The sequence below is a fragment of the Hemiscyllium ocellatum genome, chromosome 10, assembly GCF_020745735.1.
Source record: "Hemiscyllium ocellatum isolate sHemOce1 chromosome 10, sHemOce1.pat.X.cur, whole genome shotgun sequence".
Taxonomy (NCBI): domain Eukaryota; kingdom Metazoa; phylum Chordata; class Chondrichthyes; order Orectolobiformes; family Hemiscylliidae; genus Hemiscyllium; species Hemiscyllium ocellatum.
The window spans coordinates 68,579,647-68,597,366 of record NC_083410.1 but is presented as its reverse complement, the minus strand read 5'-3'; the positions used below and the strand labels follow the sequence as shown (position 1 = coordinate 68,597,366).

General features: G+C 39.6%; 1 protein-coding gene across 1 annotated transcript in view; it reads right to left on the bottom strand.

Moving 5' to 3' along the window:
* LOC132819796 (rho guanine nucleotide exchange factor TIAM2) overlaps positions 1 to 17,720 on the bottom strand; it is a 401,154-nt gene that overhangs the window by 150,694 nt on the left and 232,740 nt on the right. The window contains exon 10 of the mRNA XM_060831569.1: positions 14,985 to 15,152. Within this exon, the coding sequence (XP_060687552.1) occupies positions 14,985 to 15,152 (168 nt within the window). The remainder of the gene's footprint in view (positions 1 to 14,984; positions 15,153 to 17,720) is intronic.

The following is a 17,720-nucleotide window of genomic DNA, read 5'->3' as shown; positions in this document are numbered from 1 at the left end:
TTCAGATACTGGGAAGTTCCACCCTCATCAAATGGCATGCCAATGCACAGCTCTTGCGTCTGGAAGCACCTGTGCATGGACCTCTGAGGTCTGCGCAGAAGGAAAAAAAAATAGAGAGAACACTACTGATGATACAAAGCAAATAAATACCAATTGTTGGGAGGATTTTTCAAATCGGAGATCAAATATACAGGTACACCCATTAGGATCACCTCAAGTATTGGCTGTTGGCCAATTAGTATTGGTTCTATATTTAACATATTTGGGTCACCGCATCAGAAGGACACAGAAGAGATAGCAAGAGGCATTGAATTCAGGGAATGCAAGGCTGAACAGATGTGGTAAGAATCCATACTACAGGGCCAACCTGTACAGAAGGTATAACCAAATACCTTTACAACCCTAAGCCTTAGACCAAGTCAGTATCTATGAACTGGTGGAACACCAGGGGAAAGATCAATACAATTCAATTAGCTACCTTGGCTACACCAATTGCCAAAGTGGCAACTGAAATGGATTTTTTTTAAAATTGAAATGTCTTTTAGCAAATAAGATTAAGCAGAAGACAGTCTAAGCAACTATGCTTGGGTAATGGGCCAGGCCCTGGAGTGGATGATCGAATCAAGGAGGTAGCCTAGACTGCACTGTCTAAGAGATATGGGAAACCTTGGAAAGATAAGAATAATTCTTGATTAATTTACTGTAGGAATTACATAAACTAATGCCAGGAGATCTGTTTCAAGATGCAATTGCAAATTGATGATTAGAGCAGAGTAAGAATATGCCCACTGACTTGAGGTGTATACAGTGAATGAACATTTGTACCTTTTCAGGAGTATAGTCTGACTTGATGTATACACTTGGGGAAAAAAAATCGTACCCTTTGATCTCCTGGTTTGTCAAGGCACACCATAACACAAGTACAGCATGTCCAGAGTTTTGGGAGTCAGATAGTGAGTGACTTACTACATAATTCACAACCTCTGCCCTGCTCTTTCAGTTACAATTATATGGCTGATCCACTGTTTAATTTCTTGTAAGTGCTAAATGTCCAGGCTGTTGATGGTAAAAGATTACTTGATGAAAAATGCTTTTCGTGTCAAGGGGAGATATATAGATTCCCTCTTGCTGGAGTCATTATATTGCTCTATCCCGTTGTTTTCCAGGAGTTTATAGAGCTTAAGAATGATATCAAGCTTAAGAGTGCAAAGGTATTTGGCTATATCGTATACACAGGTAGACCCTGTAATACGGATTCTTATTATATCTGTTCTACCTACATTCCCTGAAATCAATGCTACATGTCATCCCTTGCACTTGTGTCATAAATGATACTTAACACCTTAGTCAAAATTGAATAATATCAGTGTAATTGTTACATGTGGGCATAGACTACTTCTGCAGCTACGGAGTGTCCCATAGGAATCAATGCTAGAGTCATATAATTACAATATAGATTAAATGACTTGGACAAGGAAAATAAATATACTATGGCCAAGTTTGTAGATGACAAAAGTAGCTTGGAAGGCAAGCGATGAGGATGACATACAGTCTGCAGAGGTAGACCGGCTAAGTGAGTGGACAAAAACTTAGTAGATGGAATACAATTGTGTGGAAATGTGAGGTAATGCACTTTGGCAAAGAACCAACCAATGAATATTACATAAATAGAGTAAGAATACAAAAATTACAGAACAAAGGGATTTGGGAGTCCTTGTCAATGAGTCTCAAAAAAGCTAGCATTCATGTCCAGTGGGTAATAGGTAAAGCAAATGGAATTGTGGCCTTTACCTCAAAAGGAATGGAGTATTAAATGAAGGTAGTTTTAGGTAGCTACACAAGAAACCAGATAGACCACAGCTAGAATACTGTGAACAGTTATGCCCCCTCTTATCTAAGCAAAGTTATCGGACATTGAAGGCATATAGGAGAATATTCACTGGGCTGACACCAGGTATAGAAGGCTTGTCTTAGGAGGAGAAGTCAGGTAGATTGGGCCTATACTGATTACGAAATCAGCAAACACCCCCACTTTCAATGCTTCATTGCTGTCTTTTGCACTAATATGCCGTTTTCTGCCATCATTGAGGATGAGGACATGTATGGTGCCTTTCTCCTCCAGTTAGGTGTTTAATTGTTCACCACTATGCAAGGTTGGATGTGACAGGACTTCAGAATTTTAACTGATCTGCTCGTCATGGGATCACTTAAGACCATACTGCACCTGCTTTTTAAGCATAGACACAGACCTGTGTTGTACATTCATCATATTAATTTCACCTTTTTAGGTATGCCTGGTGCTGCTCCTGTTATATTCTCCTGCAACTTTCATTGATGCAAGTTTTGCTCCTTTGCTTGACAATAATGGTAAGGGGTTTTGATTGAACTAAAATATTCAGAGCAGGGGCAATGGGATGATGGGATGTGGAAACAGGTGCATAATAATTTTAAAAAAATAAAATTAGCCCTTCTCTTAATTCTTTCAATTTGATCTAGAACCTCTACAGGTCTCCAACTACGGATAGGTTACAGTACCAAAAAGCAGATAATCAGGAAAACTAGAAAATAACATGTACTGTTGATAAAGGGAACAAATCAGTGGATGTACATGGACTTGCAGAAGGCATTTAGTAAGTGACAATATCAAAGGTTATTGCAGAAAATAATTCTCCAGGTCGAGAATGCAATATATCATTATGGATAGAAGATTGGCTAGCAGAAACAGGAAATAGTGAAACTTAGGTCATTTTCCAGCTGGCATGATGTGGTATGCCACATCGATCAGTGCTGGTACCTTAACTTCTAAAATTTATATAAACAACTTTGATGAAGGGACCAAGCTTTTGTTAACTTTACTGACGACACAAAGATATTTCCTCTATTTTAGCAACAGTAAGAGCGGTGACATTGAGGACCAGGGAGTTGTCAGGAAGGTGAAGCTTTCCTCTTAAAGACTTATCTCATGAACTGAAGGCTCAACAAGAGTGTTCATGAACATGGAGATTGCTGGGCATGTGAACTGATGTGTTTGCGCTGTAGCTAAACAAGCCACAGTCCTCTCCTCTAACCAAAAAAAAAGAGTGTTTGGAGGGTTGGTAAGTTTTTTTTTCATTTATTCAATCTTTCTTGATAATTTAGGGCAGAGGGGATGGAGGCTAGGATGTGAGAGGTAAGGGTCACCACTGGCACCCCTGCTGACTTTGCCTATGAGAAGCGCACCCAACTCCAGCTCCTCACAGACCGGGTTAGGGGAACTAGAACCAGAGATGGATGAACTTCAGATAATTTGGGAGGCAGAGGTTGTGATAGAGAGGACTTATTGGGAGCACACCTACGTTACAGGACAAAGGTAGCTGGGTGACTGTCACAAGAGGGAAAGGTAATAGGCAGACAATGCAGGGAGCGCCTGTGGCTGCTCCCCTCAATAATAAGCATACTATTTTGGATATTGTTGGGAGGTCCTACCAGGGGAAAGCCACAGCAGCCAGGTTTCTGGCGCTGAGCATGGCTCTGTGGCTTAGAAGGGAAGGGGAGAGAATAGGAGAGCAATAATGATAGAAGATTCAATTGTGGCAGGAACAGATGGGAGATTCTGCGTCAAGATTAGAGTGGTGCTGGAAAAGCATGGAAGGTCAGGCAGCATCCGAGAGGCAGGAAAAATCAACATTTCAGGCAAAAGCCCTTCATCAGGAATGGCCACTTCTGCCTAGGAAATTCTGTAGTCAAGAGCGAAACTCCCAGATGGTGTGTTGCCTCCCCGGTGCCAGGGTCAGGGAGTCTCTGATCACATCTACAGAATTCTTAAGGAGGAGGGAAAGCAGCCAGAAGTTGTGATACACATTGGTACCAATGACATAGGTAGGGAAAGGGAGAAAGACCTGAAAAGTGAATACTGGGAGTTAGGTTGGAAACCAGAAGGCAGGACGAGTAGAGTAGTAATTTCAGGATTGCTACCAGTGCCACAGTCTAGTGTGGCTAGGAATATAGAGTGAGTGCAGATGAACAAGTGGCTGTAGGGCTGATGTAGAAATGAGGGCTTCAGATACATGAATCATTGGACTACCTGCTGGGGAAAGTGGGAACTGTACAAAGACGGGTTGCACCTGAACTGGAGGGGCATCAAAATCCTGGGGAGGAGGAGATTTGCTAGAGATCTTTGGGAGGGCTTAAAACTAGTTTGGCAGGGAGGTGGAACCTGAGCTACAGATCAGATGATGGAGTAGATAGTGAACAGCCAGATACAGCATGCAGAGTCTGTAAGGAGGGATAGGCATTTGATAGGGCAAAGGTACACAGTCAGTGTGATGGATACAAGTATCAAGAATAAGGGTGATGAACTCTCAGCATGTATCAGTACTTGGAACTATGATGCTGTGACCATTACAGAGACTTGGATATCATAGGAGCAGGAATAGTTGTTGGAAGTTCCAGGGTTTAGATGTTTCATAAGGAATAGGGGAGGAAGTAAAAGAGGTGGATGAGTGGCATTGCTAATCAGGGATAGTATCACAGCCGCAGAAAGGGAGAGCATCGAGGAAGGTTTGTCTACAGAGTCAGTATGGGTGGAAGTCAGAAACAGGAAAGGAGCAGTCACTTTATTCGAAGTTTTCCCCCCAGTAGCAACAGAGACACAGAGGAGCATATTGAGAGGCAGAGTTTGGAAATGTGTAGAAGTAACAGGGTTGTTGTCATAGGTGACTAATATTGATCAGAACCTACTTAGTTCAAATAGTTTGAATGGAGCAATTTTTGTCAGATGTGTCTAGGAAGAGTTCCTCATGCAATATGTAGATAGGCCGACTGGAGGGAAGGCCATATTGGATTTGGTGTTTGGCAAAGAACCATACCAAGTGCCAAATCTCTTGGTGCAAGAGCATTTCTGTGATAGTGATCACAACTTCCTTACCTTTACTATACTCCTGGAGAAGGATAGGAGCAGATGGTATGGGAAAGTATTTAATTGGGGGAGGGGGAATTACCATGCTATTAGGCAGGAACTCAGGCACCTAAATTGGGAACAGATGTTCTCAGGGAAATGCACAACAGAAATGTGGAAGTTTTTTTTAGGAAGCACCTGCTGATAGTGCTGGGCTGGTTTGTTCTACTGAGGCAAGGAAAGGATGGTAGATTTTAGGAAAACGCTAAAGCATTCTACACTTATGTGAGGAACAAGAGGATGGCCATGTGAGGGTAGGGCCAATCAGGTATAATGGAGGGAACTTGCTCTTTGAGTCGGAGCAAGTAGTAAGGTCCTTAAAGAATACTTTGCTTCAGTATTCACTGAAGTTGATGTTTGAAGATAGCGTGAAACAGACTGATATGCTAGAACAGCTTTATCTTAGGAAGGAGGATGTGCTAAAAATCTTGAAAAACACAAGGATAGATAAATCCCACAGGCCAGTTGGGATATACCCTAGGTTACAACAGGAAGCAAGGGAAGAGATTGTTGCACGTTTGGCAAAGATCTTTGCATCCTCACCTGTCCACTGAAGTGGTGCAAGATGATCTAGGTTGGCAAATGGTATTTCCTAGCTCAAGAAAGGGAATAGGGATAATCTTAGGAATTACAGCTTAGTCAGTCTTATGTCTGTGATGGGTAAAGTACTGGAGAGGATTCTGAGAGACAGGATTTATGATTATTTGGGAAACCATTGCTTGATTAGAGATAGTGTGGCTTTGAGGGGGGCAGGTCATGCCTCACAAACCTTACTGAATTCTTTGAGAGCGTGACAAAACACATTGATGAAGGTAGAGCAGTCAATGTGGTGTACATGGATTTTAGCAAGACATTTGATAAGGTTCCCCATAGTAGGCTCATTCAGAAAGTAAGGAGGCATGGGTTACAGGGAATCCTGTCTGGAAACAGAATTGGCTGACTCATAGAAGACAGAAGGTGGTAGTAGATGGAGAGGATTCAGGCTGGAGCTCAGCCACCATTGGTGTTCTACAGGGATTGGTTCTGGGACCTCTACACACAAGTGTAGAATGCTTTAGGGTTTTCCTTAATCCTAACCGCTAAAGCTTTCTCTTGTCCCCTTCTAGCTCACCTAAGTCAGTTCTTCAGTTCCTTCCTGGCTACCTTGTAACCTTCTAAAGCCCTATCTGATCCTTACCTTCTCAACCTTAAGTAAGCTTCCTTCTACCTCTTGGCTGGATGTTGCACATTCTTTTTCACCCAAGGTTCTTTCAATCTACCATCCCTTCCTTGCCTCAGTAGAACAAACCAGCCCAGCACTATCAGGAAGTGGATGGGTGGGTTAGTAAGTTTGTGAATGATGCAAAAGGTTAGAGGTGTTGCAGATAGTGTGGAGGGCTGTTGTAGGTTGCAATGAGACATTGACAGGATGCAGAACTGGGCTGATAAGTGGCAGATGTAGTTCAACCTGAAAAAGTGTGAAATCGTTCACTCTGGAAGGTCGAATCTGAATGCAGAATACAGGGTTAAAGGCAGGATTCTTGGCAGTGTGGATGATCAGAGGGATCTTGGGGTCCATGTCTATTGATCCCTCAAAGTTGCCACCCAAGTTGACAGGGTTGTTAAGGTGGCAAATGGTGTGTTCGCTTTCATTAACAAGGGGATTGAGTTTAAGAGCTGCAAGGTTACAGTGCAGATCTATGGAGTCCTGGTTCGACCACACTTGAAATACTGTGTTCAGTTCTGGTTGCCTCATTATAGGAAAGATGTGGAAGCTTTAGATAGGCTGCAGAGGAGATTTGTCAGGATGCTGCCTAGATTGGAGGGCATGTCTTATGAAGAAAGGTTAAGGGAGCCAGAGCTTTTCTCATTGGACAAAGGAGGATGAAAGGTGACTTGATAGAGGTATACAAGATGATGAGAGGCATAGATAGAGTGGATAGCCAGAAACATTTTCCCATGGCGGAATTGTCTATCACAAGAGGGCATAATTTTAAGGTAATTGGAGGAAGGTTTAGGGGAGATGTCAGAGATAGGTTCTTTATTCAGAAAGTAGTTGGTGCGTGGAATGCACTGCCAGTGGTAGTAGAGTCAGATACATTAGGAACACTTAAGCGACTCTTGGACAGGCACATGGAAGTTAATACAATGAAAGGTATATATGTTAGACTGATCTTCGCATAGGTTAGAAGACCAACACAACATAGAGGGCTGAAGGGCCTGTCATATGTACAGTAGGAAATTAAGTTGTGAATAGGAGCTAAGGAAGCTACATGTTATGTTAATTGAGTAGGTAAGATAAAGTCACTATAGTCCTAATGGACCACAAAGTTGTTCAATCATTAGAGATACAATTGGTGGCTGTATAATCAGAGGGTCATCATGCAAGGACATAGGTTGAAATGGTGAGTGCTTCACAGTAACTTCATCCAATGTGGAAACTGAACACTGGCATCACATTGCTTTGCAAACCAGCCATCAAACTAACTGAGATAACCGAATAAAGATCTGACAAATGGAGTATAATGCAAGAAAATGTGAAATTGTCCATTTCTGCAGAAAGAATAAAGCAGCAGCATATTATCTAAATGTTAAGAGAATGTAGATCTTTGAGATGCAGTTAGACCTGGGCATCCTTTTATAATTCATGCACCAAAATAATAGCAGATATAGCAAGTCATTAGGAAAGCTAATAGAATGTTATCTATATTAGTAGGGAAACTGTACAAACTGAGGAAGTTATGTTTCAGTTATACAGGTAGTTCTCCTATAACACCATAGTTGCATTCCAGTAAAACCTCACGTAATAGAAATAATGGGGCCTACAGGAAATGCAAAATTCTGGGCAGACCAGCAAAAAAAAAATCACTTATGATTGCTGAAAAATCACCCAACGGTCTAACACCATGTATTAAAGTAAACTTAACACAGTCATTTTAAAAGGTTTGTCAATGTATTGACAGATGGTCATCATGGTGCGTTAGGTAGACTCCCTCATTCCTGTTAAGTGATTTATATCACATATTCTCTCCTTATGCTCAAAAGGCTTTATAATTTATAGCTTCTCTTCCCAGTGTTATAGCCTTTCTTTTGCTTTCGCCACTTGCAATTTTATCACCAGGACGCTTTTTGTTAAGATTCTTGTCACTATGTCCCTCTGTCTTTTTTTTAAAAAAAGGGACAATCTAGGAGTAGCCTATCTCTCATAGGAAGCTGTTCGATGTATCTCTCTCAAAAGCTGTTCTCTGTATAATACCTCTCGTAGAAAGCTGCTCTGTTGGCTGCAGACACCGGCGCACGTGCAGAATGAAGCACATGAAATGATTGCTGCTAGAATCAAATTATTGCAAACATAGATAAGCGTCCTCAAAACTCCATTCCCTAATTCTTCAGAGACCTGATAAGCAAATTGCGCTGCCAGAATGTGTTATCTGAAAACTACCTGTACAGGACACTGTTGAGACCGCGTTTGGAGTACTGTGTATGACATTCGTTTCCTTATTTAAAGGAAATGTAAATATATTGGAAGCAATTCAGACACGATTTATCAGATGAATCTCAGTAGTAGTTGGGTTGTCTAAGAAGGAAAGGTTGGATAGACTAAGTTTGTATCCACTGGAGTTTTGAAAAATAAAAACTAACTTTTTTGAAACACACAAGAATCTGAAAGATTTTAGGAGGGTACATGTGGAAAAAATGCTTCGCTTATGGGAGAATCTAAAATGTTGGGTCACTGTTTCAAAATAAGGGGGCAGCCATTTAAGACAGTAGAGAAGAATTCTTTTCTCAGAGGATTGTAAGTCTGTGGTAATCTCTTCCTTAAAAGGTGGTGGAAGGGGAGACTTTGAATATTATTAAGGCAAAAGACGACAGATTCATGATAAGGAAGGGAATGAAAGATCATTATGGGTTAGTGGGATGTTGAATAATTAAGTCACCTATGAACTCCTTGAATAATGGGGCAGGCCTAAGGAGCCAAAAGGCCCAATTCTAGTCCAATGCACTGTTTGTACACATACCTTAAATCCTAGAGAGTCAGAAATATGAAATAATGCTGTAGAGGAGCACCATTTCAGAATTCATGACATGAGTACAGGTTCCCAATTTCAGTCTCACACCTCAAATGAGGAGTAACTTACAATCACTTTTTTTTTCTTGTTTCTCTCACTGAAGAACAGAAATGCTGAAATAGCAATCACAACATGGTGTGGGGAGGGGATGAAAGTAGGGGAATAAGACTAGGAGGAGGAATGAGGGAAAGAGTGAAACAACTTGTATTTGTATTGTATCTTTAATGTATTAGACATTTCAGAGCATTCAATGGAGCATTATAAAAGATATGAAACCAAACTACATCAAGTCGTATTGGGCCAATGACTAAAAGTTTAAGTAAAGACTGGGTTTAAGCAACAGCTTAAAAAGGAGGGAAGGAGGGTAGAGAGATGGCAAGTTTTAATAAGGAATTTCCAGAGCTTAGACAGCTAATGAATAAAGATGAGCAATTGCAGTGGATTGCTTGCACCATTGACGTCTTTCTTTTCTGTGATGAATATGACTCTGAATTAATTGAGTCCAGATATTTTGGGTGGTTGAGACACTGTAGGAGATAACAGCTATGTCAAGGCCATGTGGGAACTTGCATAGATAAAAATAATATCTGAGGCAACATGTAGGTGAGAAATAGGGAAAGAGCACCAATGACATCACAGTGGTAGGGGCAGAGAAACTATTGCAGATTTTTTTGGTTACTTTATGTAAACATAAATGGAAACAAATAAGTGCAGTCCCACCCAATTGGGGATAGTATTGAAGGAAGACAATTTGATCAATCAAATTAAAAGGCTGCAGACTGGTCGAGAAATTTGCAAAAGATAGTTTACCTTTACTATAGTCCTGTCAGATTTCATTGAGAGAAACAGCTCCACTTTGGTACAGGGACAGGGACAGGAGTCTGATTAGAGAGATTTAAATACGGAGTATATGGAGAAAAAAAGCACAAAAAGGGGCAAAAACAAGAAAGAAATATGAAAGATGAGGAGCCAATCATCAAAAATGGTTTGATGTTGGATTTATTTTGCAATGATGCAAAGTGCTGCATTAGTTATTTGAATCACTAAAATTTGAAGTTGGCCAATGTAGCTTCATGCAGGAAGCGTTACATAGAATCAAAAGAACACATACAGGCTATTTGGGTCAACTTGTCTGTGACAGAATCTATGCCCCATTTGAGATTCCTCTCATCTCTCTTCTTTTAAGTCTAGGATTCAAACTTCTTTGCCTTGCACTCATCAGGATTAGGATGCATCAAATTTCTTCACCAACTCTCCTTAAAAGCATTTACCTTAGTCACCTCAACTACTCCTTGTTCTCTTTTGTTTTAATTGCATTTTGCTAAATCATTTACATCATCAGTGCCCAAATGCTGTTCTCTATTTCATTCTCTTACCTTCTGTGATTTTTTTCTAAATGTCAATTCCTCTCATTATTTTTAATTAGACAGGTGCCCTAACCACACTAAGAAATCTGCACTTCCTTTTCTCTTTTGTTCCAGTTTATTTCACTTAGCTCACATAATGTTCACAGCAACATCCTTTTATCAATGGGACATCGCAGTTCTGAAATTGTTGACAAGGTAAGGTAAAGTTGTCATAGTCACAGAAGACCATAGGGATGCTCTCTCAATGGGAAGATAAGTAGTTCAACTGGAAGGTCACTGCACCTCAGGTACTTCATAGTAGCCTCAGCTTTTACAACAACTGAACCTACACTGTTTGTATCACTGTTTTGCAAGCCAGCTGTCCAGCAACTAAGTTAACTGATACCCTGCTAAAAACAGTTCTTCCCAGTAATTAAAATGTTAATGTTAGCAGATCAAGCTAATACAGTTATTTTAACTAAGCTTCACTCAAACTTTAGCATTAATAAGTCATGGATATAATCTTGAAGCAAGTCACTGCCCTTGTCTAAAAGCTAATGAATATCACAATCTAATGTGAGGAGTTCAGTCTGATAAGCAATTCCAATTTTGAAAGATCAGACACTTATGAATACATTACGTCAATTTGCTATTTTATACAAGAACCATAACATGAAGAATAATTTGCCTGGTTTATAAAATTTATGAAATAATGAAAGTTTCAATTATTGCAGTTCCATTTCATCATAATTGCATTTTCTAATAATAACATACATTAAGCAAATCAATACCTAGCAATGAGCCACTGCAGCCAATATAAAACTCTCCAAATTTTCTTTCAATTTTTTATTAAAATATGTAGTATAAAATATTTTGCCATGATTAATTGACTTAAATTGCTGATTACATAAAAAGCCATTCCAATTGCTTCAAGTTAATTTGCAATGATTGCTGTAAATGTTATAGACTTAGAGAAATTATCTTCCTAATGAATGATAGATCATTGAATAGCATTAATTTCCTTAACAGATAGCAATGCCAAAGCAAAACTTGTGATGAATAAATAAAATGCAGAGAAATTGAAATGAAACAAAACAATAATATATGCACTATTGTCCTCATTTGGAAAATGACAGGTGCAGGGATTTCAAATCCCAGACCTAGAGCACAGGCTGCAAAATAAACTGCACCAAATCTTTAACCCCATATGATTGATAGGAGTACTTTTTAAGGCTTGTTTTTGACTTCCAACTTTCTACTGCTTTGCATTCTTCTTCCAATTTCCTTACTCTTCTCAAGATATAGATTTCTTTTTGGATATAAAACTTCGAGTCCTACCACCCTCTCATGCCTCAACCAAAGCTCATTCCTTATCACTGAACTAAAGCCAACTTGAAAAAAAGAGACTTTTAGAAACTGGGCAAAGGTCAAGAGATGATTCTTTATTGTGCTGCAACCAGTTGCAGGTTTCTTTCAATAAACCTTTAAAAAGCACAACCCGACAGCCATTTTGAATGTGATAGGAGGCGATGACAGAGCACTATGCTAGCTTAAACACAGGGAAACAATAGGAATTAGATCGACATTGCCAGGACACACAAGTGCAATATCACTAACAATTAATCTCAGAACCTTCTACTGAAACAATGGAATGATGCTTATGAGCAAAAATCTGGTGTAACGATCAACCTTTCTCCCCACAATCAGTTATGCCCACTGTACCTGGTCATCAAAACAAAAGTAGCCAGTGAATCAATTTACTTTGAGACCATCAGATCAAACTCAGATTTAACACTTACCCAATATTCTCATGTACATATATTTACCAGAAAGGGTCATGGATTGTGCTCAGGAGCAGAAACAGAAACACCATTTGATCTTTCTCTTTCTACAGCCAGCAATTATCAGGTTAAATGATGGTTCTGCAAAGTTCGTGTGTCTAAGGGTTGAATCCTATGGTCAATACAGTTCAGAATTGCAGTAAACTGCAGTTTTAGGTCATTGGGGCAAGTACATATTTAATGTCTGCCAACATTCATGCAATCGTTAAAGCTACAAATACATTTTTAAAAATTGAAAGCTATCGCAAGCAGTAATTTAAAATATTCACAGACAAAGCATTTTAATAATCTTTGTCTTCGATTATCACAATTCAAAAATTTCCAAGTGAAATAGCCTATCATGAACAAAATATCAAAATAATCAGCATAAATAATATTTGTTTGAGAAGTCCTCAAAAGAGGTTAAATTCAAGGCTAATTGAGTATTTCTAGAATACAGTGACCAACTTTGACGATGTCACACAACAGATAAGAAACTTCTAATGAATGCATCACAGTAATAATTATTCAGTCAATGAGTCTGAACTATTCTGGTGGACACAGTGCCAAGAGTTCACATCAGTGCATCAATAGTTTTGATCAGTGATAACACTACATCTGTTCTTAAATAGGATATTCCAATGTGTATGTCCAGTGAAGTTATTTGGGTGGAATTGAGAAATAAGAAAGGGACGATCACTTTACGGGACTGTACTAGCGTATAATCCTACAAATCCAATAGTCAGCAGGAAATTAAGCAGCACATTTATAAGGAGGTCTCAGTTATCTCTAAGAATAATAAGGTGGCTATAGTAGGGGATTTTACTTTCCAAACATAGACTGGGACTGCCATAGTGTTAAGAGATCAGTTGGAGAGGAATTTGTAAAGTGTGTACAAGAAAGTTTTCTGATTTAAAAGTGGTCATAATTACTCGAGAAAGAGCAAAATGTGACCTACTCTTGGGAAATAAGGCAGGGCAGGTGACTTAGGGGTTAATGGGGATGTATTCTGGGCCTTTTAATCATAATTCTATTGGTTTTAAAATAGTGATGGAATAGTATAGACCGAATTAAAAAGTTAAAGTTGGAGGAAGGCTCATTTTGCTGGTATTAGACAAGAAGTTTCGAAAAAGTTGATTGGGAGGAGATATTCGTAGGTAAAGGGACTATGGGAGAGTGGGGAGGCTTCAAAATTGTCTAGTGGGGAGTCCAAAGACAGTACGTTCCTGTTAGAGTGAAGGGCAAGGCTGGTAGAGTTGGGGATGCTGGACGATGAGAGAAATTGAGGTTCTGGTCAAGAAAGAGAAAAGAGCATAAGTCAAGCTTAGACAGCAGGGATCAAGTGAACCCCTGGAGGAGAATAAGGGCAGTAGGAGTGTACTCAGGTGGGAAATCAGGAGGACAAAAAGGGGACATGAGATAAATTTGGCAAATAGGGTTAATGAGAATGACATCAGTGGTGGGCAGGTTGTTGGAGGGGATTCTGATTGAGTTTTTTTTGAAGAAGTAAAAAAGATTGCTGAGGTCAGAGCAATGGACTTCATCAATATGGACTGCAGCAAAGTATTCAACAAGGTTTTGCATGGTAGACTGGTTAGCAAGGTTGGATTACATGGAATAAAGGAGAACTAGCCATATGGATACAAAACTGACCTCAGAAAGGTAGGAAACAGAGGGTAGTGGTGGTGGATTGGTTTTCAGACTAGAGGCCTGTGACCAGCAGCGTACAGCAAGGATTGGTGCTGGGTCCACTGCTTTTTGTCATTTATATAAATGATTCAGATGTGAATATAGGAGGTATGTTAGTAAATTTCCAAATGACACCAAAATTGGAGGCGTAGTGGACAGTAAAGGAGGTTGCTTGAGATGGAGTTTAATTTAGTTAAATGTGACATGCTCCACTTTGGGGGGGTAGGGCAAATCAGGGCAGAACTTATACACTGAATGGAGAGGTCCTGGGGAGTGTTGCCAAACAAAGAGACCTTGGAGTGCAGGCGCATAATTCTTTGAAAACGGAGTGTAAGGTAGACAGGATAGTGAAGGCAGCATTTGGTACACTTGCCTTTATTGGTCAGTGCATTGAGTATAGGAGTTGGGAATCCACAGGACATTATTTACGCTACTTTTGGAATACTGCACACAACTTTGGTTTCCCTGCTATAGGAAAGATCTTATTAAACTTGAAAGGGTTCAGAAAAGAGTTAAGAATGTGGCCAGGTTTGGAGGGTTTGAGCTATTGGGAGAGGCTGAATATGATGGTCTATTTTCCATGGAGCGTCAAGAGGCTGAAGGGTAACCTTATAGTTTATAATATCATGTGGAGCATTGATATGGTGAATAGTCAAGGTTTTTCCACAGGGTAAGGAAGTCCAAAACTAGAGGGCATAGGTTTAAGGTGAGAGGGGAAAGATTTAACAGGGTAAGGGGCAGCTTTTTCACACAGAAGATGATGGTGTGTGCATGGAACAAGCTGTCAGTGGAAGTGGTGGAGGCTGGCAACAACATTTTAAAGGCATCTGGATGGGTATTTGAATAGGAAGGGTTTAGTGGGATATGGGCCAAATGCTGGCAAATGGGACTTTCAATCTAGGATATCTGGTCAGCATGGACAAGTTGGTCCATAGGGTCTGTTTCCATTTGTGCATGGAAACTAAAACTAAGTATGACTCTAAAACTAAGTATCCCCAATCCAGCCAGACCTGGTATACTGTCCCACCTCCGCTCGACCCCTCAATAAAACCATCACGATACACTCACCTATCCAGCCAGTTTTAAAAACAGATTTTTTTTAATCCTTTCATAAAATTATGTTTTCTCAACTTCATAAAAATACCTTGCATGCCGTAAGTAGTACATCTCCCACTGTATGGTCCGGTTTAATAGCCATGCTCACTACTTGGTTATCAGGAAAGCAGACACGAACAGTCGACTCTAAAGAGCTGTCCCAGATTGTACCCTCTGGTGCTGGAAAGTGGATGTTCAAAGATCCTTCTTGCTCATGCTGAAAAAAAGTTCATATCAATTAATCAAATTAATTTCCCTCCCATTTTCCATAAGAGACAATTCTATTACCTTCAGCCAAAGATCAGAAAGACATGCTGAACATTTAATATTGTTGAATTAAAATGAAAAGTTTGATTTATTGCAAATTATTGCGTTTGTGCAAAACAAATCCTCACTTGCAGAATTACTATGGTTACAAGTTATCAACTTTTATAAATGCAAATCAAGTTTAGGACAACAGTGTAAACAACGGCAGATTATCTCTGGATACACCTGTATTACATTGGCATTCCCCCTATAAATTGGTGGTGGTGGTTGTGGAAGAGTTGTAACTTAAGCATAGAAACCTACCTCTGGAAAGATACAGCCCTTAATAAAAATTCAAATAAAATTCTATATTAAAAGGTGAAAAAAATTAGTCACTGAGATGGTTATTTACTCTCCCAGGTTTTTCATCTGAACTCAGATTTGAAATTGCAATTATAAAAGACTGTTGGCTTATTCTAAAGTTAAGATTTTATCTGGAATCCACTGACTCAATTACTATCTTGTGATCATTACCATCCACAAAATATCTAAATTTTTCAATATCTGTGGTGATACTAACTGTACTATTACTTAGCTCTTCAAGAATTAAACATATCATCTTTAGGCGTGAATTCAATTCAGGTTTCACTAAGGTATTTGAATAATATCAAAAATGGAAAAATTCTGAACACTAGGTAGCTAAATTATTTTTGTTGAATTCTTACAATACGTACCTACCAGGCAAGGAGGAATATTCACCTTCTGTTGAGAAACAAAGCAGGGCAAGTGATTATGGTGTCAATAGGGGAGCACTTTGGGGTAAGTGATCATAACTCTATTAGCTTTAAAATAGTGATGGAACAGAACATGACTGATCTAAAAGGTGAAAGTTCTAAATTGGAATAAGACCAATTTTGAGAGTATTAGACTGGAACTTTCAAAAGTTGATTGGGGGAGGTTATTTATGGGTAAAAGGATGGTTGGGAAGTGGCAAGTTTTTAAAAAATGAGGTAACTAAGAGTCCAGAGACAGTATGTTTCTGTTAAGGTGAAAGGCAAGGCTGGTAGGTACGGGATACTGGATCACTAGAGAAATTGAGGCTCTGGTCAAGAAACAGGAGGCATGTGTTTGGCACACTTGCCTTCATCGTCAGAGCATTTAATATATTTGTTAGGATGTTATGATGCAGTTGCATGGGACATTGGTGAGGTCACTTTCAGAATACCATGTACAATTTTGGTCGCCCTTCAATGGGGATGATGTTCTTAAAATTATGAAAGTGCGGAAAAGATTTACAAGGATTTTGTCAGGACTGAAGGGTCTGAGTTCTAGAGAAAGACTGGGACTATGTTTCCTGGAGTGTCAGACACCAAGGGGTGATTTTGTAGAGATTTATAAAATCACGAGGGGCATAGACAGAATGAATAGGCAAGGTTTCTCCCCCACCAACCCTCATCCCAAGGGTGGTGGGGGAAGAGTCCAATACTAGAGTGCATAGGTCTAAATGAAAGAGTCAAGCTTTAAAAAGGACCTGAGGCATAACCTTTTAACTGCAGAGGGTAGTGCATGTATGGAACGAGCTGCCAGAATTTCTACTTCATGTTACCTACATGCCTCCAGTTGAGCATTAGTTGTTATTGATGTTAATGAGCATTAGGCTCATTGATGTTAATTAATTACAAAAGGAAAGCCAAGACATAGCCACTCCTGTGTGAAATGATGGTGACGCTAGCCATTTTTTTGGTATATTGCTAAAGTACTAGGAATAGAAAAAGTAAAAAGTATGTTTTGTGGAGACATTGGACTGGATTTTCATGTAGAGACTGGACTCAAATTAGCATGGCTGCCTCAGAAGAGGAATCTGAGAAGGTGGGATTTTCAATTGGGGAAGGAGGTGGGTGGGTCTCCTGGCCCACTATTCCCGGAAACAGACAGTCACATTGGCCAAGTCTAAAGGTGGCTTAATTCAATATTCCTTATTCCTCCCTATAGTCCTCATTAATTCTCTAAACATGCCCATTCATGCTTCAATCTCCCCAGCATTCCCTCCTACCCTCCATGTGAATTAATTCCACTCCACGCACCAACAGCACTTATATATTGCATTACACTTCTATATCAATTCACCCAATAAACACCTCAGTATAAATCCAATGAACCTTATTATAAATGCAGTGTATTCTTTACAAATCTGCTGTTAGAACACCTTCTAAAAGTATCAACAAGACCTTTAAATAGCGGAAACTACATATACTTGACATCTTTGCATAAGTTAACTTTGAGCAACTGACAAAATAGATCCAAGAGAAAATGCTGTCAATTATCGAATGTTTTCGTATGCATACGCCTATCTCAATAGACTAAGCAACATCCAGGCTCACAGACAAACCTCATTCAGCATTAGTCTATTAAAATACAGTCTGCTGTACACAGCTTTTAATCTTAGATCTGTTTTGTCTATTACTCAATATTTATAGCGGGGGACCTAGGCTGTGGAGTCCGGCTCTTGATATTATAAGTGAGGCAACAATGGGGTTTG